The sequence below is a fragment of the Juglans regia genome, chromosome 1, assembly GCF_001411555.2.
Source record: "Juglans regia cultivar Chandler chromosome 1, Walnut 2.0, whole genome shotgun sequence".
In the NCBI taxonomy this organism is placed as follows: domain Eukaryota; kingdom Viridiplantae; phylum Streptophyta; class Magnoliopsida; order Fagales; family Juglandaceae; genus Juglans; species Juglans regia.
In genome coordinates this window covers 16,605,707-16,630,801 of record NC_049901.1, presented here as the reverse complement: position 1 = coordinate 16,630,801, position 25,095 = coordinate 16,605,707, and the positions used below count along the sequence as shown (strand labels likewise).

The 25,095-nt window shown below is 32.7% G+C and overlaps 1 protein-coding gene across 1 annotated transcript; it reads left to right on the top strand.

The window, feature by feature from the left end:
• Positions 1-4,112: 4,112 nt before the first annotated feature.
• Positions 4,113-9,478, top strand: LOC109006063 (chaperonin CPN60-2, mitochondrial-like). The gene is made up of 18 exons (XM_018985219.2): positions 4,113-4,302; positions 4,429-4,453; positions 4,593-4,724; positions 4,888-5,047; positions 5,276-5,451; positions 5,592-5,687; positions 6,385-6,489; positions 6,669-6,755; positions 6,826-6,915; positions 7,026-7,106; positions 7,214-7,282; positions 7,400-7,477; positions 7,617-7,712; positions 7,917-8,016; positions 8,094-8,197; positions 8,707-8,812; positions 8,958-9,036; positions 9,126-9,478. The coding sequence occupies exons 1-18, from the start codon at positions 4,265-4,267 to the stop codon at positions 9,244-9,246; spliced, it is 1,743 nt and encodes a 580-aa protein (XP_018840764.1). The 5' UTR covers positions 4,113-4,264; the 3' UTR covers positions 9,247-9,478.
• The last annotated feature ends 15,617 nt before the right edge of the window (positions 9,479-25,095 follow it).

Genomic DNA, 25,095 nt, shown 5'->3' with positions numbered 1-25,095 from the left:
GAAGATGATTGATATTGGTTCCTCCACTTGCTACCAATACCCCATTTATATTAGATAATATCTTCACACAGGTATGTTCGATGTTCTCCAAACAACAACCTCCAATAGTAGCCTGCCACATAGATCCGCATCCTCCCAATGGTGCGGTTCAGAGGAACAAAAACATTTTCAAACCTTATGTGTCTCTCTCTCTCTCTCTTCTTCGCACAAAAACCTTCGAGATCCAGACTCCAGAGGCCATCAAAATGCTCAGGCCACAGAAACCCCCTCCCTCTCTATAGCTTAGGCCACCAAACCCTCTGGGATTTGTTTTTTGAAGTCCCAAGTGGTGTGGGAGGTGGGTATAGAGAAGCATTAATTGGTACAAGCACTTTAAAAAAAAAAAAAAGTAGTATGAGGTTGAGCTAGCTCTAGCTGGAGTCCAACAAAAGAAAGAGCAGGTGGTTGGTTTTGGGTTGGTGACGGGACTCAACAGCATCTGCAGCAATATTTTCCCCTATTTTTCTTCATCTTAAAAGTGATGTAAGCCTCATACTGGGAGATATGGTAAATATGGGTGTGTTGATTGGTTTGTGCCATTTTGATAGCTAATTTTTGTACTTTGTTTTTCCATCATGGTTCAAGACATGAGTTTCTAATTTATCAAGTCCAGGAGGAAGGCTTTGCTTGTTGCTTTGCTTTATAGTATCTTATAAATGTAGCCATGGAAGAAGGTTGTGCTTGGTGCTCTGTTTTATAACATCTTGATAAATATACTTGTGTATGTACATGGTGCTCAAAATAGTCTTGCAACATTTTCCACAATGTCCAGGTATCAATGAAGACCGAAGTCGCATGGGTTCGCGACATGCTTCGGGGAGATGATGCGTTTGAGTTGCAGGTGAGACTTTTGAAGCAAGTGGATTTTCCTTCAAATGGGCAGTAGTTGGTTCGTTTGTCAAATGGGCAGCAGTGCAAAGAGGAACTGCTTTCCTTTCTATCGAAGTGGGTTCCCAGGGTTTATTTTTTGCGCTATGGTGCGATGCAGTTTAGATTGTTAAAATGTGCTTAGCTAACGTGTCAGGTTCTTATTGGCTTCTGATTAACGCATTACATAGGATATGCCATTCCAAAGAGGAACTATTTATATTACCATTTCCTTTAGCATTATTGACCATGGAACTAAGCTGTTTTGCACATAAAAGAAATAGGTAACGAGATTGAGTATATCCTTGCCTAAGACCCCTTATAGGGATGATTTTATCACCTGGCAATCCATTCACTAAATTTGAATATTTCACTGAGGACACACACTGCATGATTAAATCTATCTACTTCTCTCCAAAGCCAATCTTTTTCATCATTATTTTTAGATACTCTCACTCTACTCTGTCATAAGCTTTACACATGTTCAACTTCAAGGCCATACTTCCTTCTTGGCCTTTTTGTCTAACTTTCATCGTATGTAAGGCTTCATAAGCTAAGATGACATTGTCTGTAATGAGTCTTTCTGGAATGAAAGCAATCTGATTATGGGAAATAACTTCTGGCAATTCTTTTTTCAACTTGCTAGCAAGAGTTTTTGCAATGATTTTGTACAAAACATTGCACAAATTTATGGGTCAATAATCCCGAAAACACATTGGACTTTTAAGGTTTGGAATTAAGGCAATATAAGTTGAATTAATAGCACTGTCTAATCGTCCACCATTCAAGAAGTTAAGAAGTGTTCTACTGACCTCATATCCTGCTAGATCCTAATGTGACTGATAAAAAAGGTCCCAAATCTATCTAGTGAAGACCTTTTCGTTCAATGCTTCCTACACCTCCAATGATCCAACCTGGTGAAGACCTTCTGCAAGCTCTCATTCATCTCATTTGTTACACGCCTTTCTAAATGAAGTAAACACCATTCTATTGCCTCTAGTATAGGTAGGGCTGTAAATGAACCAGTTTGTACGATTGCTCGCCCGATACTCACTCGGCTAAACTCAAACCGAGCTCGACTCGTGAAAAAAAAAAACTCAATCGTGAAAGCAAAAACCCGCTCGATTAGTAAATAACACATACTCGATTAAACTCGACTGAACTAGGCTAAGGCTCGTTAGGGCTCGCTCGTTCATGCCTGACTCTGCTTGTTAGCTCGACTCAATTAGAGCTCGTCCATAAATCATTGAATATATATAATTTATTTCTATATATTAGTATTCTTACACACACACACACATATGTACTTCTATACATATTAAATTTAATAACACAAGCATAATTACCTATATAATTAATTATGTAATATGTAACACAATTACTTATGCCTAGTCATTTATACGTATATATTGAATATAGTTCATAATTATATGTTAGTATATAATTTAGAATATGCAATAGTTAGTATATATGACTTGGTAGTTTCATTATATACTATAATGTATAACCATATAAGAAATGTATTCATAAAAATGTTATAATTTTATAGTTCAATATAGTTTATATATTAATTGTAAAAATTTCATTAGATTTAATATTTTCTTTTGTAATTTGGTATTTTTAATTATTCAATTCATTCAAAAACTATATATATATATATATATATAAGAGTACAAACAAAACTCGAGTAATAACTCGACTCGGCTTAGGCTCGTTAAAAAGTATAAATAAAGATCGATAAATAACTCTACTCGACTCGAGCTCGTGTTTAATCAGCTCAAACTTGGCTCGGCTCAACGAGCTCTCAGCTCGAGCTTGAACTCGAACTCGAGTTATTTGAGTCTAGCTCGACTCGATAACCCAAAAGCTCGACTCGGATCGGATCGTATCGATTACAACCCTAAGTGTAGGGCCTAAGTGTAGGGTTGATTGGCTGGTACATCCATCTATGGTGCTCCTGGAAATCATTTTGTATTTCCACCTAATCTGTTCTAAGATTAGATTGAGAATCCCTCACTTGTAGAATATTTTTTTTCTTCTTTCTTGAGTGGCACATGCATGGAAATATTTTGTGTTTCTATCCACATGTTGGTACCAGTTTCTTTTAGCCCTTATTCTCCATTTAATATATTTTTGTTCTAGTAAACTTCCAACTTCACTGTGCAGTCTCTTAATTAGTTCAACATCTTGTACTCCTTCAATCTCTTACAAACTTTTGATAACTTCTGACTTCTCTCTTATAACATTTTCACTTACTTGAATTCTTCTCTTACTCCAACTAGATAGAGCCTTACTACACTTGTTAAGAGTAGATTGAACCTTTTCCATGGAAAATATTGATGAGAAACCCGAGCTCCATTCCTTATCAACAATCTTCCCACACTCGTCATTTTTTATCCAGCTAGCTTCAAATCTGAACAATTTCCTTCTTTTATTTTGCTTTAGAACCTCATTACTCATTGACATTATTGTTGATTTGTGATATGAGCATCTATAGCTGCCATACATACAACTTTAACATTTGTGTACAATTTTTTCCAATCTTTTCTTGATAAAACTACCATCTGCTTAGCTTGTTATTTCACGTAAACATATCTCCTTGATCATGCAATTGATTTTCTTCTAGAGCACACCTAAAAGCCTCCATCTGACTCTGGTCTGTCTTTGCCCCCCTCTTTTCTCATCATGAACTAAAAATTCATGGTATATTATTGGAGATTTTAATAAAATTTTAATTCGGTATGAAATAGAACATTTTGTCATTAAAATCATACTATAGTATTTAATGCAGTAGCGCCTACATATTGTTTCTCTCTTTAAATTTTCAAATATATTTAAGAAAAAAATTATAAAAAATCCTAATTTAGTACACGAGTGTCTTGTCAAAATTTCATTAGGCTACGTTTGAATATTAAATTGAGTTGAGTTGAGATGATAAAATATTATTAAAATATTATTTTTTAATATTATTATTATTTTTAGATTTAAAAAAATTAAATTATTTATTATATTTTATATTTAAATTTATAAAAATTATAATGATGAGTTGAGGTGAGTTGAATTGAAATTTTTCATCAACATCTTGGATTCTTGAGTGGTTATGGACCTTTTAAAAACCCAATAAGAAAAACAAAAGCCCAAGCCTAAACTGAAAGTAGGCCCAGCTATGCTGCCTAAAGGTAGGAAACACATTATACGTAATCCTCGGAGTTTGCATTGGCCAGCCCCCAGCCCCCACTCCAGTCCCCCAGCTTCAAAACCCTAAACCCCAAAGCAAACACTCCAAGGCTCTTCTCTGCTCGCTGAGTAGTATCCTCCCCGCTCTCTCGGGACCATTCCTCTTTGCGAACCAATAACAATGCACCGCTTTGCCAGCGGCCTTGCCTCCAAAGCCAGGTTTTCAGCCTCTCTGTCTCTCTGTGTCTATAGAACCCATTGGCTGACAAATTTCGTATTCTATGGTTCTTTTCTCGTCTGGGTCGATCTTAGTATATCTGTTTTGACTTGTTTGTTGTTTTGCAGGTTGGCTAATAACATTAACCATAGGGTGAGCATTTTTTTGTTTTTTGTCATTTTCTTCTTATCGATCGCATTTAGAATTTCCTTGGACGGCTTGATTGTGTTTTTATGTGAATTTTTTGAAGTGAAACTGAATGTGACTATTTATTTTGGGGGGGGCGATCTAGATTGGTAGTGGATTGAGTTGGAGCCGAAACTATGCTGCGAAAGACATTAAATTCGGGGTCGAAGCTCGTGCTTTGATGCTTAGGGGTGTAGAAGAGCTCGCTGATGCAGTTAAAGTGACTATGGGGCCGAAAGTGAGTTCTTTATCTTTCTTGTTCCGCTAATTTTATTTTTGCTAAGTTTTTGTTTTTTGTTTTGGTTATGATCGTTATATTTTATCTGTAAGTGTAATCTGTGATGTGTTACGATATTATAGTGTATGAACAGTTGTCTTATTTGGTGCTTGATGTTTCATAGGGTCGCAATGTTGTTCTGGAACAAAGTTTTGGGGCCCCTAAAGTAACAAAAGATGGTGTTACTGTAGCAAAGAGTGTGGAATTCCAAGACAGAGTCATGAATATTGGTGCTAGTCTTGTAAAACAAGTTGCAAACGCTACAAATGATGTTGCAGGCGATGGTGAGGTTTTCATACATTAAATACTTATATTTATTTTATCAGCTAACAAGGCCATATATGGGCATCATTTTGAGTAATTTTATCTGGCACTGTTATGTTTTCTTTATTTGAAAAAACATGGCATGGTTTGGAAGAGGAAATTAGTCCATATGCACTTAAATAGAATGGTGGAAACTTTTGGAGGTTTGACATGGTTACTAATATGAAGCTTCTTCTGCATCCTTACAGGCACCACTTGTGCGACAGTACTCACTCGTGCAATATTTACTGAAGGATGCAAGTCAGTGGCTGCTGGAATGAATGCCATGGACTTAAGACGTGGAATCTCAATGGCAGTTGATGCTGTTGTGACAGACTTGAAAAGCAGAGCCCGGATGATTAAGACATCTGAAGAAATAGCACAGGTTTGCTTCACTGAGTTCTATTTTGTCTCAAAATGAGGGGCTTAGTAAAGTAAGTTGATATGCACTGCAAAACGGTTAATGTTGCCAAATTAATAATGAAACAAATATGTCTACTGATGTGACGTTTTTTTCCTATAAAGGTTGGGACTATATCAGCTAATGGGGAAAGAGAGATAGGGCGGCTAATAGCCAGTGCTATGGAGAGAGTTGGCAAAGAGGGTGTTATTACTATTTCTGTAAGTTTCTGATTGGATTCTTCATCTGAACATCTTATATTGCTTTAAATTCTTAACCCCTGGGGGTTGGCTCAAGTGGTAAAGGCCTTGGGCTTGGAGGTATGCTCCCCCCAAGTCTAAGGTTCAAATCCCCTTGAGTGCAAACAATTTCTAGGAGCCATCGGATTGGGGGATTTTCCCTTTGAATTACTCGAGGTGCACTTGGAGGAAACTTCTTGCCGAGGGCCTGTGCACTCCTGAGATTAGTCGGGACACTATTCCTGGACACCCGGTGCCAATAAAAAAAAAATGTTGCTTTAAATTCTTATATGGTTGAGGATATTAAGTGGCTGAAAAGCTTGACATCTGTATCTGTTACGTATTATATCCTTTCTTAAATTGTGTATGTTGTTCTCTGGATTCCAAGTAGGCCATTTCTTTGTGGTTTTGAAGTTGGCATGGGGCAGTTTGTATCTTTTGCTCTTTCATATGAAGTAAGTGCTGTACTCAGTCATTATGCGAGTCAATTCAAACTTTAAAAAGAAAAACTGAATCGTAAAATTATGAAACATTTTTTTCTTTAAATTGGATCAGCACTTCCAATTTTTTGAGTACGGCATTCAAGCATTAGGCATTTTAACTTTTTCTTATGTATGTTCTGCAATTCACCTTGTTCTTGCCATTGATATCCATTTTTGTTTCAACTTTATTTTTGCAGGATGGGAAGACCCTTTTTAATGAACTGGAGGTTGTTGAGGGAATGAAGCTGGATAGAGGTTATATTTCACCTTATTTCATCACCAATCAGAAGAACCAGAAATGTGTAAGCATTAGCCATTCATTGCTCACTAGCTATTTCTTATTATGTTATATACTTGATCTCTGTTTGATGGCCCTTCAGATTGATCACTGACTTTGTAAATCGTCTTTGGGTATTGCATATTGTTTTTTGCAAGCTGCTTTATCCCAAGTTGTAACGAGGTTACTTTTTTATTTTGGCAGGAGCTAGAAGATCCGCTCATATTGATCCATGAAAAGAAAATCTCAAATATAAATGCTATAGTTAAAGTATTAGAGATGGCCTTGAAGGTTAGTGGTTTATTGAGGAGATAATGAAAGTCAGAGTCTATGCTTAGTTGACTGACATGTGGTTTTTCAGACACAAAGACCTTTATTAATTGTTGCTGAAGATGTGGAAAGTGAAGCACTGGCTACCCTTATTTTGAACAAGCTTCGTGCTGGAATCAAGGTGTCCTCTCATTTTTTCATATACAAAATTTTTTGTCCTGGAACTGTACATTTAAATGTTGTCAAGTAGCAGATTAAGTTAGTTTATTGATGGCTCATGGATTTTTGAAGGTTTGTGCCATTAAAGCCCCTGGGTTTGGAGAAAACAGGAAGTCTGGTCTGCAGGACCTTGCCATTCTCACAGGAGGCGAGGTAGGTTCAATTGGCAATTTGGTTTTCCATTTATAATTCATACGAATTTGTGATTGCATGAAATACTAGCATTTTTTTATACTTTTTTTCTTTGCATTGAATTATAGGTAATAACTGAAGAGCTTGGTCTCAACCTTGAAAAGGTGGGACCAGAAGTGTTTGGTTCATGCAAAAAGGTATATATACAATTCTGCATGCATGGTTTTACATTTTTTTTTCTCTGTTTTGAAATATAAATATATGTTCGCATGGTGCTTGCTATATGATCAGTTCATGTGGGCTCCCCATTGTAGGTTACGGTGTCAAAGGATGATACTATCATTCTTGATGGGGCTGGGGACAAGAAAGGCATTGAAGAAAGAAGTGAACAGGTTTATGTAGCTCCCTTTTTTTATATGTTATGGGACTCCTTTTTGTAATACTATATTTTTTTGTTGGAAAGAAAAAGGGTTGGGGGCTGCATTTTTTTTTTCAGATAACTTGATTTTTGGCCTATGATTTTTGTGACAGCTGAGATCTTCGATTCAACTGAGCACTTCTGATTATGACAAGGAAAAGTTAGAGGAGCGCCTTGCGAAGCTTTCTGGTGGTGTTGCTGTTTTAAAGGTCAGCTTCCCGTTTGGAGATGCATATTGTGGTTTTTGTTCTAGTTTCACAAAATTATATTACAGTTTTTGTTCTTTCCTTCCAGTTGTACTAAATGATATTTTAACTTCTGGGACACTTTGCAAGCTTTTCGATATTGCCTTTTGCAGTATATTGAGGCACAGCCTCTCGAAACATTGTACTAATGAGATTGGTTTTTTGTAGATTGGAGGAGCTAGCGAAGCAGAAGTTAGTGAGAAGAAGGATAGAGTAACTGATGCTCTAAATGCCACCAAGGCTGCTGTAGAGGAAGGGATTGTACCTGGTAAGCTAGTTTTCCCAGAATGCATTTGGAGTGGGACCAGAGGAAGGTAAATTAAAGACTTTTTTTTTGTTTTGCAGGTGGTGGTGTTGCACTTCTATATGCTTCAAAAGAGCTGGACAAGTTGGAAACTGCAAACTTTGACCAAAAGATTGGCGTGCAGATTATCAAGAATGCTCTCAAGGTATCAAACTTTTGTTTTTTATGTAATAATTACCTTCTTTTTTGGGTCAGGCTATGACACAAAAACTTGAAAGCTTTTCTCGGACCTCGGGCATGTGCTGCAAGCTTTACAAGACTTCATCTTTTGGGATAATGTTTTTTTCAAAGTGTAATTTTACGAAGAAATTGTGATAATTGATGTTGCAATAAGCTTTTCTCAGACGTCTGTGTTTTTTGGGAAGAAATTAAGTGATGTTGGGCAATAGTTGTTAATGGCTGGAATAATTTATGGATTCACACTGCAGTCAGATACCAATAAAAGAGGAATCTTATATTGAAACCTGAGTTTAGGTTCTTGCTTTGGGTAATCATAGGAATACTAGAGGTGATATATGATCAGAGGACCGTTCCTCATGTTTTCTTTTCAGAATGACACGTGCAGTTGTATTTTAGTCCCTAGGATTTGCATGGAAGCTTGTGATACTGCTTTGAATGGGGATTTTAATATTTAAGCCTGCACTTTGGCTGTAGATGCCTGCCTACACAATTGCTTCTAATGCTGGAGTTGAGGGGGCAGTTGTCGTTGGTAAGCTGTTGGAGCAAAATGATCCTGACCAGGGATATGATGCAGCTGCAGGTTTGTCTTCTTTCCCAACAAACAAACAAAAGCAATTAGGTTGTTTGAGTCATAGTTCTTGTGTGTGTTGATTTTGCATGATTTTTCCCCTAATATTAATCCCTGCGATGTATACGAACATTTATGCGTTCTTGGCTTGTACCAGATAAATACGTGAACATGATAGAGGCAGGAATTATTGATCCACTGAAAGTCATCAGAACAGCCTTGGTTGATGCTGCTAGGTAATGAACGATTGGTAGATTCTCATTAGGTAATTTTTGTTTCATTCTCTTCAATAACTTATCAAGATTCTTCAATTACATGTGAATAGTGTATCATCGTTATTGACAACAACGGAGGCAGTTGTCACTGAGCTTCCCAAGGATGAGAAGGAAGTCCCAGCTGCGGGAGGTGGTGGTATGGGAGGTGGCATGGGCGGCTTCGGTTATTGAAACTTTCAGCATCTTGGTCAGATGCTATGACATGAAATTTATGACACAGCATAATCTATTTCCCCTTGTCCGACTCCCACCTGCTCTGCATGGAGGGATTCATAATTTTTGATGCAGTTAGTGGCAAAGACGGTCTTTCTTTTCCATTCTTTGGTTTCGATATTTTAATTGTAGCAATAATAGTTTGACAACTAAATGCCAATTCATCAAGTCGATTTTAAATTTTCCTCAATCACTTTGAATACTGTTTCGGTGGCTGTTTCGGTTAAGTCATTAGAATAAAATATTTCGGTATCGGTAATGTTTGGATACCCTTTCAGGATAGTCTATATATAATAAATTAATTATATATGTATAAATTATATTTTAAAATTACATCAATGCAATCTTAAAAAGTTAAAACATATATTTATAAAATTTTATAATACTTCTAAGTTCTCAATTTAATTATTTTAAAAAATAATTACTCATCTTCATCATGAAAAGGGAAGTAGGGATTTGAGAATTGCAATGAAAATTATGAAAATGTCAGAATTTTTATATTAATTACAATAAAAAAATTTGGCCGATACATAGAAAATTGACCGGTATTGATCGAAATGTACCGGTATGTAGGTATTTATTTGATACAAAATAAATATATTTTCTGTACCGGCCATTATTTTGATATGGTAAGTACTGATCGGTACGGTAGGAAATTTAAAATATTAATTTCAAGTGTTAATATCTTACTCCCTGACTAAGAGTGTCTACAATTTATCTACTACTAAAATAAGTTTAGTAATATTAAGATAGATACAATATGTGAGCTTTAAAATATTTAATGTTGTGAACTATATGAATTTTGACATTAGATGTTGTATAAAAATATGATGTGTTTTACTGTGGAGGGAAGTCGCGGCTGATAAATGTAAATACAATATAATTGGAAGGTGACGTTGACGTGCCAAATGGCACCTCAAAACTGAGGTAGATGGCTCGTTCCAAAAATAAAAGGAAGAAAAAAAGGGTAGTGGTAGGTTACTATATATTTAGAGTAATATTATATACAGTCGTAGAATGCGTAAATATTATGCAGTCATTTTGAAAAATAATGAGGTCTAATTATTAAAAAATTAATTTATTTTCATGTGAATTTCATATTTATTTACTTTTTTCAAAGTAATTGTATGGCGTTTGCACACTCAGGATTACAAGTATCATTTCTCATCTATTTATTATCTATTTACTATTTATAATATTTTTATTTTTTTATTATTTTATTTTAAGTATTTTTTTAACATCCTTAATCATTAAGAAAAATTAAAAAAATATATAATTTTACTAATAGTCACTTCCTTAACTATTAAGTAAAATTAAAAAATTAAAAAAAAATCAAATACAAAAAGAGTAGTAAATGGGTAGTAAGAGAGTAGTAACCTTATTATTTTCTAGAAAAAAAAAAACTATTGTGCCACCCAATAGTTACCGCTCAATGAATTTTATTTTTATTTTTTGTTTATTTTCTTAATAATTAAGTAATTTTTAGTGTATTGATGTATTTTTTATTTTTTTAAATACTTAAAATGATATAAAAATATGAATAAAAGAATTGAATAAAAAAAAATAAGCGATGTTACTCTGCCGCCTGAGTAGCACTGCTCGTTTATACCGCTAGTCACTTTTTATTTTTTTTCTATTTTTCTTTTCACATTTTTTAATATATTTAAATATTTTTAAAAAATAAAAAAAATACTATTACACTTAAAATTAATTCTTTAATCACTAAGTTAAAAAAAAAAAAAAAATCTCAGTAGTACACTGTACAACTATGAGCGTCAAACAAACTTTTCTAAACAAAAAACCACTACATTTACACAAGCGGCACAGTAATGGTAAAGGATGTCTGTCGTAGAAAATGTATTTTGTGCATGAGCAATGATAGCCATACTATTCATTTACATTTTTTCTACCATTTTTTAATTAAAAAAAATATTATTTTATTAAAAAATTGTAAAAAATTTTAAGAAGAATAGTAAGGATATCATTTATCTTTGTGTATATTTCATTTCTCTTTTTTGAACCCGGAACATGAAACTACGAAAGTCGCACAAACTCCGATGCTGGAATTTATGCACGTAACCATTACAAGTGAATGATGAAAATGCTTGTACCAGACGTTGATTTCTGTGTTTTCTGCACAGACGTCATTGTTTTCCATCCTTGTTTCTTGTAAAAGGCTCTCTCCAAGCTCGAGGATGGAGTGGGCTTGTCTATAAATAAATAAATAGAGGTTTTTTTTTTTTTTTAATTGAGTAATGATATACGGTATTTTTTTAATAATTTTTTATACAATTATATTTTAAAATAAGTTATTTAGATAAAATGTTATTATGTTTATCATAAATTATTTTATAAAAATATTTACTATTTAAAACATAATTGTATAAAATATTATAAAAAAAATTTTGTATCTATCATTTTTATTTCTTAACTCATCTCAATTTATTTCAACTCATCATTATAATTTTTTTTAAATTTAAATATAAAATATAATAAACAATTTAATTTTTTTAAATCTTAAAATAATAATAATATTAAAAAATAATATTCTAACAATATTTTATCATCTTATCTTTACTAAACTCAACTCAGCTCAACATTTAAACACAACCTTAATTTGTGTTTAGAGGCTTGCTTCAAAAGGCAGCATTAGGTCACCACCTTGGTTGCCTACTTTGAGCTGCGTAGAAGAAAAGGCAATATGTAATTGCCCAAAAATCATTTGGGGGGCAATGTTGAACTTTCCATCTATTTTACAGATGTTAGCCTGATCCCTCAAGTTGGTGTTTGACATTTGATTACCTGAGTAAAATTACCACCAAAATGTCTCTCTGAAAAGTTGTTTATACTATCTTCCAATTTCAAAATTCTGATATTAACATGTTACTTGATATGCGTATGATTAGGGTTTGATATACTAAAATTAAGTGGGATCTATGATTGTAGAGGATTCTTTCTCAAGAAATGCTTCGTTCATCAATAGAGAGAAATATAAAAATTTAATTTACAAATTGACGTAACTTAAAATCATACATTAAATTGTTAATTATTTTTTTTATAAAATAAATATAATATTTTGCATCCGTCCACGTTAGTTTATAAGATAATTTTTTATAACTCTCCGTAGAGCTAACACTTATTTGTTTGTCTAAAGTTTTCCCTTTTCTTCTCCCCTTTTCAGTTGATTGTGTTTGTTTTTCTCACATATTTTACTAAAAGCATGATTTAAAAGTGATTCACCATAAGAATCTCCTACAACTAATCTCTCTTCTCAATATTTCTACTTTATATATATATATATATATATATATGTGTGTGTGTGTGTGTGAAAAATACTACTCATCATCTCCACACCACACACCAATATATAATTTGTCATTTTTATCATTATATTCAAACACAAACATATTGATATGTAAACATGTGTATTTAAATAAAATGATAAAAATGACATGGTGTGGGGATGATGAGTAGCGTCTATCTATATATATATATATATACGAGCGGCACTACAGCCATCGAAAAAGTGTCCCGATAAGTGCATTTTACTTTTTTTTTTTATGTATTCTTTTAATCATCATAAATATTTAAAAAAATAAAAAATTCACAATATTATTAAAAAACACTTCATTAATCACTAAGTAAAAAAAAATGTTTCGGGATCCAACTTCAGTGGGTTTAGCATTTTCGTGTGTGTATATACATATATATATATATATATATATATATATACTAGCAGTGGTAAATGTGCAAAGCACGTTTGCCACATCTGCCAAATTGAAGAAAAAAATAAAATGTAATTTCGAATATTAAAATAGTCTAATGTATAAGAATAAAATTATTATTTATTTATGTTCATCATTTATTATGAAATTTAAATTATATTAAAAATTCAAATTAATTAGATAGTTTTTCTCTTAAAAATGTACAGTAAAATTTCATCATTTATTTAATGATGAAAAATTAGTATTTTATAAATTGAAGTTGATTTTTAGTGTATGATATAATATTATTCTCTTAAAAATGTTCAGTAAAACTTTATCTTTTATTTAATGATGAAAAATTATTATTTTATAAATTGAAGTTAATTTTAAGTGTATGATAGAATATTTATATTTTAATTATCTATTTTATGTTAGTTTAAATCAATATTTAAACTTTTACCGTTAGATTAAATCTGAATATTAAAGATAAAAGGGTTGGAATTTAAAATCTAAAAATTAATATTTTTTTCCACTTTTCCTTTCTCCCTCTCTCTCATTCCTCATGCACAACTGTGGTATTATGTCGCACACTAGCATTCACACGAACGAACAAAAAAAAAAAAATATCTTTACTGTTCATATGAACAGTAATAGGGATATGCGAAAAAAATCTCTTTACTGTTTATTACTGTTGATGAACAATAATAAACAATAATATGATTGTCTTTTCTAAGTTATAAGAAGATATATTCTGTTATCTGCTGTGGGAAGTTGCGCTTAGAGGCTCAAAAAAGTATATACCATAGGATAGCTTCTTTTTAACATTTGGGTACACTTTATTTGTTTCGATAATTTTTTCAATTAAAGAGGAATTGACAAGAAAAAGTGATTTGAATATAGGGAAATGTCTTTACAAAAAGAGTGGTAGTTGAGGTGGCGAGTGTGATGTGAAGTTGTGTGAAGAGGTATTTGCTTATAGCTTTTGTGGCATCTTTAACAATGAAGTACATAAGTAAGCCAATGAGGCATTAATGATTGGATGGATGTGAGGGCATAATGTAGCTGTCTAGGCAGTGATTAAGGGAGAGGGAATCAATTCATTTGTTTAGTGTATAAAGTTTTTATCTGTTTATTATAACAAAGAAGTTAAAGAATTTTATTAAAAACAATTTAAAAAAAACAGAGTAGTTTCTCTGCCTCTTTGAGTTTGTAAATGGTTTGTTATAATATGCTTTTTGTTAGTATTTATTTTTTTCTTTTGGAAAATAAGGGGATGCAATATAGTTTTAACAATTGGGTGGAAATAATAAATTATTAAATGAGGGGTAATTTAAGAGATCAAGTGACAAGTTTGATTAATTATTCATTCATCACATTATTAAAAGTGATATTTTAAGAGAAAAAAGTGTAATTTTTCCTCCTTTTTTTTTTCTCTTTCAACAGTATTATATACATATATATATATATATATATGTATATATATAACACAATACACCATTAATTTGAAAGTTCTCTTCAATTTGAGTTAGAATCTAACTCAAAAACACTCGGGAAATTTTAATAGTTACATAAATAGCCTAGTTTGTTTTCGTAAATGAGTTCAGATTAAAGTTGAAAATTGAATAAAATATTATTAAAATATATTTTTTTAATATTATTTTTATTTTAATATTTGAAAAAGTTGAATCGTTCATTTTATTTTGTGTGAGAATTTGATAAAATTGTAATAATTAAATGAGATGAGATGAGGTAAAAAGTGTTGTGAAAAGAAACAAGGATGTCACTTTCAAATTAAGCAACTAACAAATTATGACACTGATCATCTATATAATATGGATGTAATTGAAGCGACAAGGAACAGGATGCATGCAAGATGTCTTGACCACTAATTTAAGCATATCCCATGAATAAACTAGCTGAATTAGCTAAGTACACGAGGTTGGAGTTTTTCAATCATTTGTCTAAAAAAGTTTAGAAATTGTAAGGAGAGAGCAACTCCACAACAACAATATTAATTAGTGCATCTTAATGGCTAATAACCGAAGGTTAAAGAAAAGAGTTATTCTGTTATCAAATATGCATACGTGAAGAGTACATCATCTATATTATTTAATTGGTAAGATTTTATTTATAAGCTTCAAATTTTAAAATTTATCTTTTAAATTAAATTATGTCATGTAAGCATTTTATACGATGTGCTAGCTAGTTTGTATAATCCAAGCATGTTTAATTAATTATAATTGGTTACTAAAATTTTGAAGATTTTTTAGAATTCTTGAAAAAATCTTGAGATGTATTTTGTATTGAGTTTTGTAAAAGTAGTTGTGAAATTAAGTGGATATATATGTAAATTTAAAAATTTGTTTGAATAAAATTTTTGCGAGATAAGAGGTGTTTTCTTTAAGATTTTTGTTAAAGTTATTTTGATTTTTGTGTTTTTTTTCTCTCTTTATAAACCAAGAAAAATAATAAGATCATTAAGAAAAAATAGGAAACTTCTAAACGCCAAGTCATGTGCATGACTTACTCCAACCCGGCCATTTTAATGAGGCATGATTTCTTAATTTTCCTCTATGACAATTATTTTTTGTGGAAATTATTAGTATATCTTACTTAAAAAAAAAAAGAAAAGAAAATAAATTGCATGCGCACTCTTCATATTAATTACATTTATTGGAGGCAAAAGTACTGATATATTATAATTTTCATTTATCTTTTGTCACACACTTAAAACACGTATGTGCTGATTTTAGCGTTAAAAAACAATATTATTATATTATAGAAAATACTAAATGCGAAGTTATATCTATATATATATATATATATATATATATATATGAGTTTATACAAATTTATATTAATCAAGATTAAACAGTTTATCACAAAGAATTTCTTTGGTTTAGGGTATTATAACTAACAAGCCTTGCTAGGTACAAGCGGTTTAATGCACTAAACCGCATACCGATGCTGACATAAGTATTTTTGTTGAAAAGAGAAAAAAAAAAAAAAATTTGAGAAAAGGAAAGATCTTCTGTCTCATAAAAATCATTTCAATTTTCAATTCTCACCGTTTCATTTAATGGAAGCCTTACATGTTAGCATTGGTGCGCGAACTCGCTTATAAAAAGAATTTTCCATAACTAATATATTGCAAGTTCTGAATTTAAAAAACCCACGTGTCCCATATCATGTGTATACTATATTTTTATTTTTATTTTGCTGAAGTCATGTGTATATTATGGCTTTTGTTTGTTTATGTAAAGTTATTTTATTCTCAAGTCAGTATGTAGAGCATATTATCTATATATATCATTTAAATGATAATATTTTATTTGTAAGAATCAAATTTTAAAATTTATCTTTTAAAGTAAATTATACCACATAAGAATTAGTACCGTGTGGTGCACAGGTTTTAGTTTTTACAATAGCATTACTTTTTTGTTATACATATGATTTATTCTTTCAATTGTTGATTAGAAATCTTATGTCCTTAATTTAAGGTGTTATATCTCACGTACATGACTCTTTAGATTATATATAATTAAAAACATTGTTGTTCCAAACATTTAAATTTTAAACTAGTGTCCGTTAGGATTTTGACAAGTATTAATTATTATTTTTAAAGTTGAATTAATGAATGTGATATCTTTTTCTAAGCAAAGTATATATTATATTGATAAAAGCTTACAGGATAATGATATTATATACATTATTATATTAAAAATAAAATAAAAATGTATGACCAATAAACTAAGTCTCCTCATATATATACTATAAATCTTGGATAAACTAAAGGGGATCGAATCGTTTTGGATGGTGATTTTGATATAGTTTGACTTGCAAACTTTGGTGTCACGATTGAAAATGATGGCAGGTTGATCAGTACTACACTGTACTACTGATGTATTTTGTTGTTCTGGATTAATTAATCGAGAGATCACCGGCCGCCTCTTCTTCCTCAATCTCCATCGTTAGTTAATCGAAGATGTTAACTTCAAATGGATGCTGATTTTTTTTTTTTTTTTATTGGAAAATAACTTCATTCATAAAAAACAAACTTATACAAGAGAATGAATCCAAATGATATTAGTAATTACATTAGGGTATGAACCTCACCATAAATTAATGTCCTCAACACTTAAACCAAACTTGGCAAGTGAATGTGCTGCTCCATTGCAGCTTCTATTGGCATATTAAACTATACAAGAATTGAAATGACTCATCAGTTCCTTTGCTTGACAATATTCTCAATTGCTGCCTTTGAAGTTCCTTGTTTAGTAAATTCATTAACTACCGATAAGGAATCACTTTCAATCACAAGATGCTGAATTCCAAGGTGAATACTAAGCTAAAGGCCTCGCAGAATAGCCAGCCCCTCAATCTCCACTGCATTCAAAATAGCGAGTTCCTTTTTTGCTACAGACATCATAACAACTCCCTTTGAATCCCTTAAAATTGCTCTAATTCTAGCAATCGAACCATTTGAAGATAAAACTACATCTACATTAAGTTTGAAAGTACCAGGAGGGGGGAATTCCCATCTGCAGTAATTCTTCACACAAAACTAAACTATCTCATCTCATATAATCATTACAATTTTTTCAAACTTTCATACAAAATATAATAAACAATTCAACATTTTCAAATCTCAAAACAAAAATAATATTAAAACAATATTTTTTTTAAATCTCAACAAAATATCTCATCTCATCTGCATAATCAAACGAGGCCACAAGATTCAGCTGCGATTGCATGCGCATGCACTTTTTAAATCTTAGGATATCGATCCATGATTTTAAAGATCTTCAAAGTGCATTGACATAATTTGTAGTTCAAACGTAAATATTTATTCTAAAGTGATCAATTTATCAGGTATGTACATGCCATGCTTGATCAACAAAATAAACCAAACTTACACATCACATATCTTTGTAGAGATTCAGTAGTACTACTCGTTCGTTGGAATATGTAACGATCTGGCCTAAAAATTCTAATGTTGAATATTGATAATTTTTATTAGATCTAAATTATAGTTAATGGGCCATATTAAATAAGTCTATGAACTATAAATCATTGAGACTGATTAGGAGTTTTAATTAAACTCAATAGCTAGGTTAAATCCCATTTTTCATTTATTGAACGAGTTAGACTCATTTTATAATTTAAAGATTGGCTATTAGAAATTTATTTTAATTTAAAATTATCATTGATTGAGATTCCCCACACAGTTTCAGTTACTCATAATTCTACATTAAATGAACTACTAGAGTATGTTTTTAATTTCAAACTCTCTTCTCGATTGATCGTGACCGAATTTTCAATAGATTAGTCACAATAGTCATTAACCGAGTTCAAATTCACTCTTCGACACCCTCTCCCAATTTCTTTATAAATATCTCTTCCCTGGTCTCTATTATGGCCCCAAACAGTAAAACTTTCGCAAGACGCGCTGCCCCTCGTTCTACTTGTTTTTTTCTCGATGCTAAAAGTGGTTCTAAGTCCCGACGTGTACAGAGAGGTAACTAGCTATGAAGTGAGATTTCAGAAGCAGCGCCATAAGATAAATAACTTGATCATAAATTAGGATTAGCACACAATAGCTAGTTATATATATATGTTATTAAAGCTATTTCTCTGGAAGCCAGTGTTTATGTACACCACGCATGTCATGATATTTGCAAGTATGACATTCATAAAGTTTCATTTTGCATACTACATTTATGTATGTATTATGCATCTCACGTTCCATAAGACACGTAAACTTTTATAAACTAAGTATAAGATAAGGTCAAAATAGTTAATCAGATGATCATTCAGATGCATGGTATCAATGCGAATTTATGGGTGGACGTGCAAGCCATGGACTCAAGCGTGGTTCACCATAGTATGCTATAATACTATTAGCTGCTCCCCTTGCGGCCGCGAGATATAGGGCCGGTGCACAACCTTGTATACATGGTTAAGTGTGTGAGCCAATATGAGAAGTAAGATAAGTCAAATAAATAAAGATAAGTCATGCATGTCATAAGCATACATATGAATGATCATGATTTCAATTCTCAGCATGAAATATTTTATGAAAAATCTTATGTAAGTATGTTTACGTTATGATAGGTTTCTTATTGAGTTTTCGACTCATTTTAGTTTCTTTTATATTTTTGAACCATTCTAGGTCAGAATATTTATGAAAGTAGAGTTGCAGGATGAGACTTAGTCTAAGGAGGCATGACAGTGACCTAGATCATGTACAAAGATTTTAAATTATGATTTTTATGGCACAGACTTTGAGAAATTTTAAAAAATACTTTCGCGCACTCCCATTTATGATTTCAGTATTTTAATACAAAACGACTCTATTTATTTTAAGGAATCTTTGTACTTGGTGCTTCCTTAAGGAATCTTTGTACTTGGTGCTTCCTTTAGAATAAAAAAATATTTTTAAGTCACGTTCAATAGTAGCACATCGGCTTCCCCGAGAGTTTTTAAAAGTGACTTTGTTCTTAAAGCTAGAGAGTGGGGTGTTATAGAAATCCTGGTCAAGAAGATGGCGGGGGGGGGGGGCGATGTTCGTCTTAGGGTTCTTAGCTTTCATAGTTGTGCATGCATGCATGGGCTTAAGAAGTCAGTTCTCTCCCCCTCTCTCTCATAAGTTTAGAGATAGAGAGGCAAACTATACTTGTTAGAAAAATTAGATCAAAGTACAATAGAAACGTTTACCTTAAGTTGGGGTGGCAAATCGTGTTTTTGGGTCGTGTTCCTGTCGTGTCAACTCATGAACGTTTGACTATATAGGTCAACCCGAATCCAACCCGTTAAACTAAACGTATCAAACTTCTAAACCCTAACCCAACCCATTTAGATAACGGGTCATGTCGTGTCACCCGTTTCGATCCGTTTAATAATTAATTAGAAATATGTTAACACGACATAACTCATTTAAACCCGTTTGTTTCATGTAAATAGATAGAACTAAAACGCAGAACTCATTTGACTCGATTAACATAATTTCACATAAAAATTAAAATCTATATTTACTAATAACCACAATATCTTAAAAAATATATATAAATATTTTTCAAATTTTAATATATAATAAAATCAATATTACAAAACATACAATAATAAATATGAGTATAGGTTTAAAATTACAATCTCAATAATAAAAACAATAAAAATATAAGCATACTGAGAAATATCAATATTACAACTTAACAATAATAAGATTTTAATTTTGAAATAAACTCTAAACTTGTCAAAACGGGTTGATTTCGTGTTAAGTAGGTTGACCCATTATTAATCCGTTTCTAAATCATGTCTTAACTGGTCAATCCATTTTAACTTGAACCCGTTAACATCAAATCAAGACCCTTTAATTTCGTGTCGTGTTCGTATTCGTGTTGGGTTCACGGGTAGTGTCACATATTGCCACCCCTAACTTCGAGCGGCAAATCTCAAATCGAATGCGGTTATTCCATGGATTTTTTTACCGGTGTTGTTCATCCTATCCTCATAAGTGATGGAAGATGCTACGCGATAAGACTAGAGTAATACTCACGTACTCCACAACCTAAATATCAAGGCTATAGAGAGCCAATACTTGAGAAAGAGAGTTCTAACTTGTGCCTAGAATCTATACACCCAACGAGGGGAGGGGCTATATAGCCCCTATAAGTGTAACCCCTCAGCTGGCCTTAAGAGCCACTAGCCAGTCTTCAAAGCCCTCGAAGTGGCTCGAATAGCCATTTTACATGTGGGCATATAAAGAGGAGTCGGCACCCCTTTATTACATCTCCCACTTGCACAGAGTGGGCAAAGCTCCAAGTTTGCATCTTTCAATATATTCTCAATTTTGTTTATGTTGGTTGATAGATTGTGTGACCACCAAGAATACCTGTAAAATAAAAATGAGAGCACTATACCAAATCTCTTTGGGAGTAAACCAATACAACAACATCTCGAAAAAGTGTCTCGTTATGCCCCAACTCATTTGTATTGATGAGATAAGATGAAACCGTTTCTATATCCAAACGAGGTCAGTTGTATTAAGTTTTCATCAGAAAAAGATGCTAATTGGTGTATAGTAAACATGTTGAATTGTTGGAATTTATAATTGTAAACAGGTGCTCGATATTTTGTGAGTTTGAGTTTCCATGATTAATGATCAAGATCTTGTGATTTATAGTGGAAGAAAATATAGTTTGATATGAGAAGTTAAGACTTACTTGGGGATGTGAACATAATGTTTGGGCATATGTGAATACATTTTAAAATCTCATAGTGCTAGTCAATAGGGTGTACAAAACCTCTGTCGGCTCTGACTCCAGCTGACGTTCACTCCAGTTTTGGTTGAGTAGGAAAAATCAAAGTTCAGAGTCGGAATCAGAGTTATTCCAAAAAAAATGTTGGAGTTGCACCATATATATTGGCTCCGATTTGAAATTTGACTCCGACAAATAATTCTAAAAATCATAGCATATTTAGGGCTCATTTGGATAGTGAGATGAAATGAAATGATATGAGAATAAATAGTTTTAGATGAGTTGAATAAAATATTGGTAGAATATTATTTTTTAATATTATTATTATTTTGGGATTTGAAAAAGTTGAATTGTTTATTATATTTTGTATAGAAATTTGAAAAAATTATAATGATGAGATGAGATTGGTTGAGAGTGTTTATGTATCCAAACAGGCCTTAATAATCTAACAAGTGTCCGGATTATTTTTTTCTTGGCAGTTAAACCCATCAATCTTTCTCTGTACACTTCTGATGTCTTTTTTCCTTGAGCAGTCAAAACCTTAATTTCATCTTCTAGTACACTACTTTTCACTGCACTTTAGAAAAGACTTTGTCATTTTTCCTTTTCTTTTAGTTTTATAAGTAAAGCTGTCAGACTTGCTTTTGTCATGTTGTTGTTTTTCTATTTTTATAAGCAAGTTGTGGAAATTGAGGATTTTGACAAAGGTTTTTCACAAGTTGCGGGAAGAGCAAATGAGGATGAGAGAAAGAGGCTTTAGGGCTGAGAAGAGGGTCACTCTTATTACAACTCTGCTAAACAAGCTCAGGCAAGAGGATTTTATGTAGTCTTGCTTTCATTCGTTTGTCTTTGTATCCTGAGAAAGGACCGAACAAGCAGTAGCTCTGAGCTAGACTGCAAAGAGGTTTGTCTTGGCATTGTTCTCATGATGTCGAAGATGTTTTTGTTCTTACATGGGTTATCTTGTTTTGCCAGCTCCTTATGTTTTGCTCGCCCACGAGACACCATTGCATGTCAACCACTCTAAGGAAGCCCAACTCCGACTAGAGTTCCGACCTCCTCCTCCAAATTTGAAGTTTCATTTAGAGTCGGATTTCACTTCTGATCAGAGTAGGAGTTAGAGCTCAACTTGATCTCTGACTTTGGTTGGAGTCGGAGGTCGTAGGTGAACTTTTCGAGTCTGTCGGAGTCGAAGCCTAGCCCTACTAGTCAATATATATCTCTAGTTTAGAGGAATATGGGCACAAAATGGCTAGTCGCATAGACTTTTATATGAAGCCTAAATGTCCAGAAATGCAAAGAATAGTGTTAATAAAATAGACTTTTGTGCATCATTGTTGCCTATGGAATAACTTTAAAATAGGGTATTTGGATTTTATAAATAAGTTTTGCAGTACCCACTTAGTGTTGTATAAGGGTGTTGGATTCTGATACTGTTTTTACAAAAGGGTTGCATGCCCACAATCTCATAAAATGTATTAATATTTTATTTAGATTCCGAGTGATACTTTTGTTTTTATCAATTAGTAATTCGTGTATTTAGGTAAGTGGATTTAATTGATCTTGTATTTTTATTAATAGTTTCTTGGCACTTTATTTTTATTAAGCATGTATGAAATGTTATTGCTTAAAAAACTTATTTTGCATTGCATAATAAATGTTGGAACTTCTCAATCAAAATTAGAATATCAAGAAATGTGTGACTCGAGTTTATAAGAAAATAATGGTTACATAGCATGGACTTTTGTGTATATTGTCATGGTATATTCGTCAAAGATTTTTAGAAAAACTTCATGTCATTTTATGTTATGGTTACATTTACATGAAAATCAAGCACTATATTTTAAGGAATTAATCTCATGATATGATAAATAATGTTTATAAGCCTTAGTTTAGTATGGTACCATTACCATATTATATTGGAGAGGATAACTATATCAAAGGACGTTGAGAAGGTATAGACCCACTCAATGAAAAATGTTTGGGGAGGATAACTACACTAAAGGACAAATAGCTACTCTTGAAAGGAGTAGTGACCTATGCGGAGGGATTTTTTGAAGTGCTTATTGACATGATATAAGATTTTCAATTTACGTTAAATACTATGATTTCATTTATCTTTTTTACTTTTACTTTATTTCTAATTTAAAAAATGAGGTTCATATGTTACACCCATCTTAATCAATTGTACTTTCCAAGCTATGGACTTACTTTCCATCTGTAAAATTTCTTATTTTACAGATACTAAAGAGGAACATATCAATAAAGAGGAGCATAGGAAAATTAGGGCGTGACAATATTGAGTTAAAACACAATATCAATTTGTTATCAAATAATCTTCCATTCGTTCTCATGGACAATATGCCAAAATAGCATACACTAAATATTTAATCTCATGACATGGTCAAAAGTCGGTCATCAATTATGACCTAGAGGATTCACACGGAGAAGAAACATGGATTCATTCACTTACCTCTACTGTTGGTTGTAAAAGTACATATAGTATAAAACACATGATACGGTGTAGTTCTCTCTCCAAAAGGATGTATGTCTAATCTCAATACACCATATAAAATTTTAGTCTAATTGTTGTCTTAGCGCCTAACCCGTGTGAGATCTAAATTTTGCTAGTTTTAGTGTTATTTTATTTGTGTTATGTTGCTTATACTCTTGGTATTTTATTATTTAAGTGTGTTATTTTATTATTTATTTTGGTATGTTGGGTTTTTATTTTTAATATTTTTTATATGTGTTATTTTATTTGTTGTATTATTTTGATTATTTATTTTAAATTATTTTGCTCTGTTTTAAATTGAGTTTTTATTTCTTTGTTATTTTTATTATTGAGGTTACTTTTGTAGTGTTTTATTTAGTGGGTTTTATTTATTGTGGGCTTTTTATTTATAATTTCTATGTTTTAATTTTACTGGGCCGTGTGAGTTTTAGTGTGACCCAGCCCGTTTGAGTGAACCCAGCTGTGCGTCCCGGCCCAGCCCGAAGCCCCAGCCCTTTCCGTGCGCCAGATGAAGCTCGGCCCGTGCGTTCTGAAGCCCAGCCCCTCCCCTTAATTCGAACGGCACCGTTTGGTATAGAAATCCTTAGGGTTTCATGCGTTTCTCCCTTGCACTGCACAGCACCATTTCCTTTTCCTTCCTTCTTCTTCTTCTTCTTCTTCCTGCGCGTAGCACGCAGCTGCTACCGACGTCGTCTTGAGCCGCCACCTCCACCTTTCCTCTTCGTCTTGTGTCGTTCGGCATGCATCCCGAAGTGCTAGTTGTCCGGCTCCTACCCCACGCGGCCGCCACCTCCTTCCGCAAGCTCCTCGATGGCATTGTGCATGGCTTCCGTGTGGGCTGCCCTTGTCGCTGCGCCACGCGTCCGCGCGAGACCTTCTCTACTGCCACGCACGGCTTGAGCTACCATTTCTCTTCTCCCACCGTGCGACACGCGTACTTGCAAACCGCCTTGCGTGGGCTATTTATAGGCCTCGGCTCCTTCAAGCTAAATGCTTCAGAGATCACGCATCTTCCTTCTCTCGCTTAAGCATCTTACATTTGTTGGTGTTTGAGAAATTTTCTATGATTTCATTGTGAAACCGTGAGCTTGAAGCTTCGCCGTTTGTGTTGTTTTGTTCTATAATTTTCACTGTAATCTGAGAGTTTGTGAAAATTCACACAGCCGTTTGTGAATTTTCTTTGTTATTGCCGTGTGCCGTCGTTGTGCTGCTGTTTTGTACAACTGTTGCTTTCGCTTGATCTTTCAGATTATTCCAAATCTTCGTGTATGTAATTTTCTCTTTTATTAATATTGTATGTAATTTCCCAGTTTTATTAATAAATTTGTTG

What these genes read in the sequence shown, in the direction of transcription:
- LOC109006063 (XM_018985219.2), top strand. Translation starts at nt 4,265, where the DNA reads ATGCACCGCTTTGCCAGCGGCCTTGCCTCCAAAGCCAG. An exon ending in AAGTGACTATGGGGCCGAAA is followed by an intron (nt 4,725 to 4,887) that starts GTGAGTTCTTTA and finishes GATGTTTCATAG; the next exon opens with GGTCGCAATGTTGTTCTGGA. An exon ending in AGGGTGTTATTACTATTTCT is followed by an intron (nt 5,688 to 6,384) that starts GTAAGTTTCTGA and finishes TTATTTTTGCAG; the next exon opens with GATGGGAAGACCCTTTTTAA.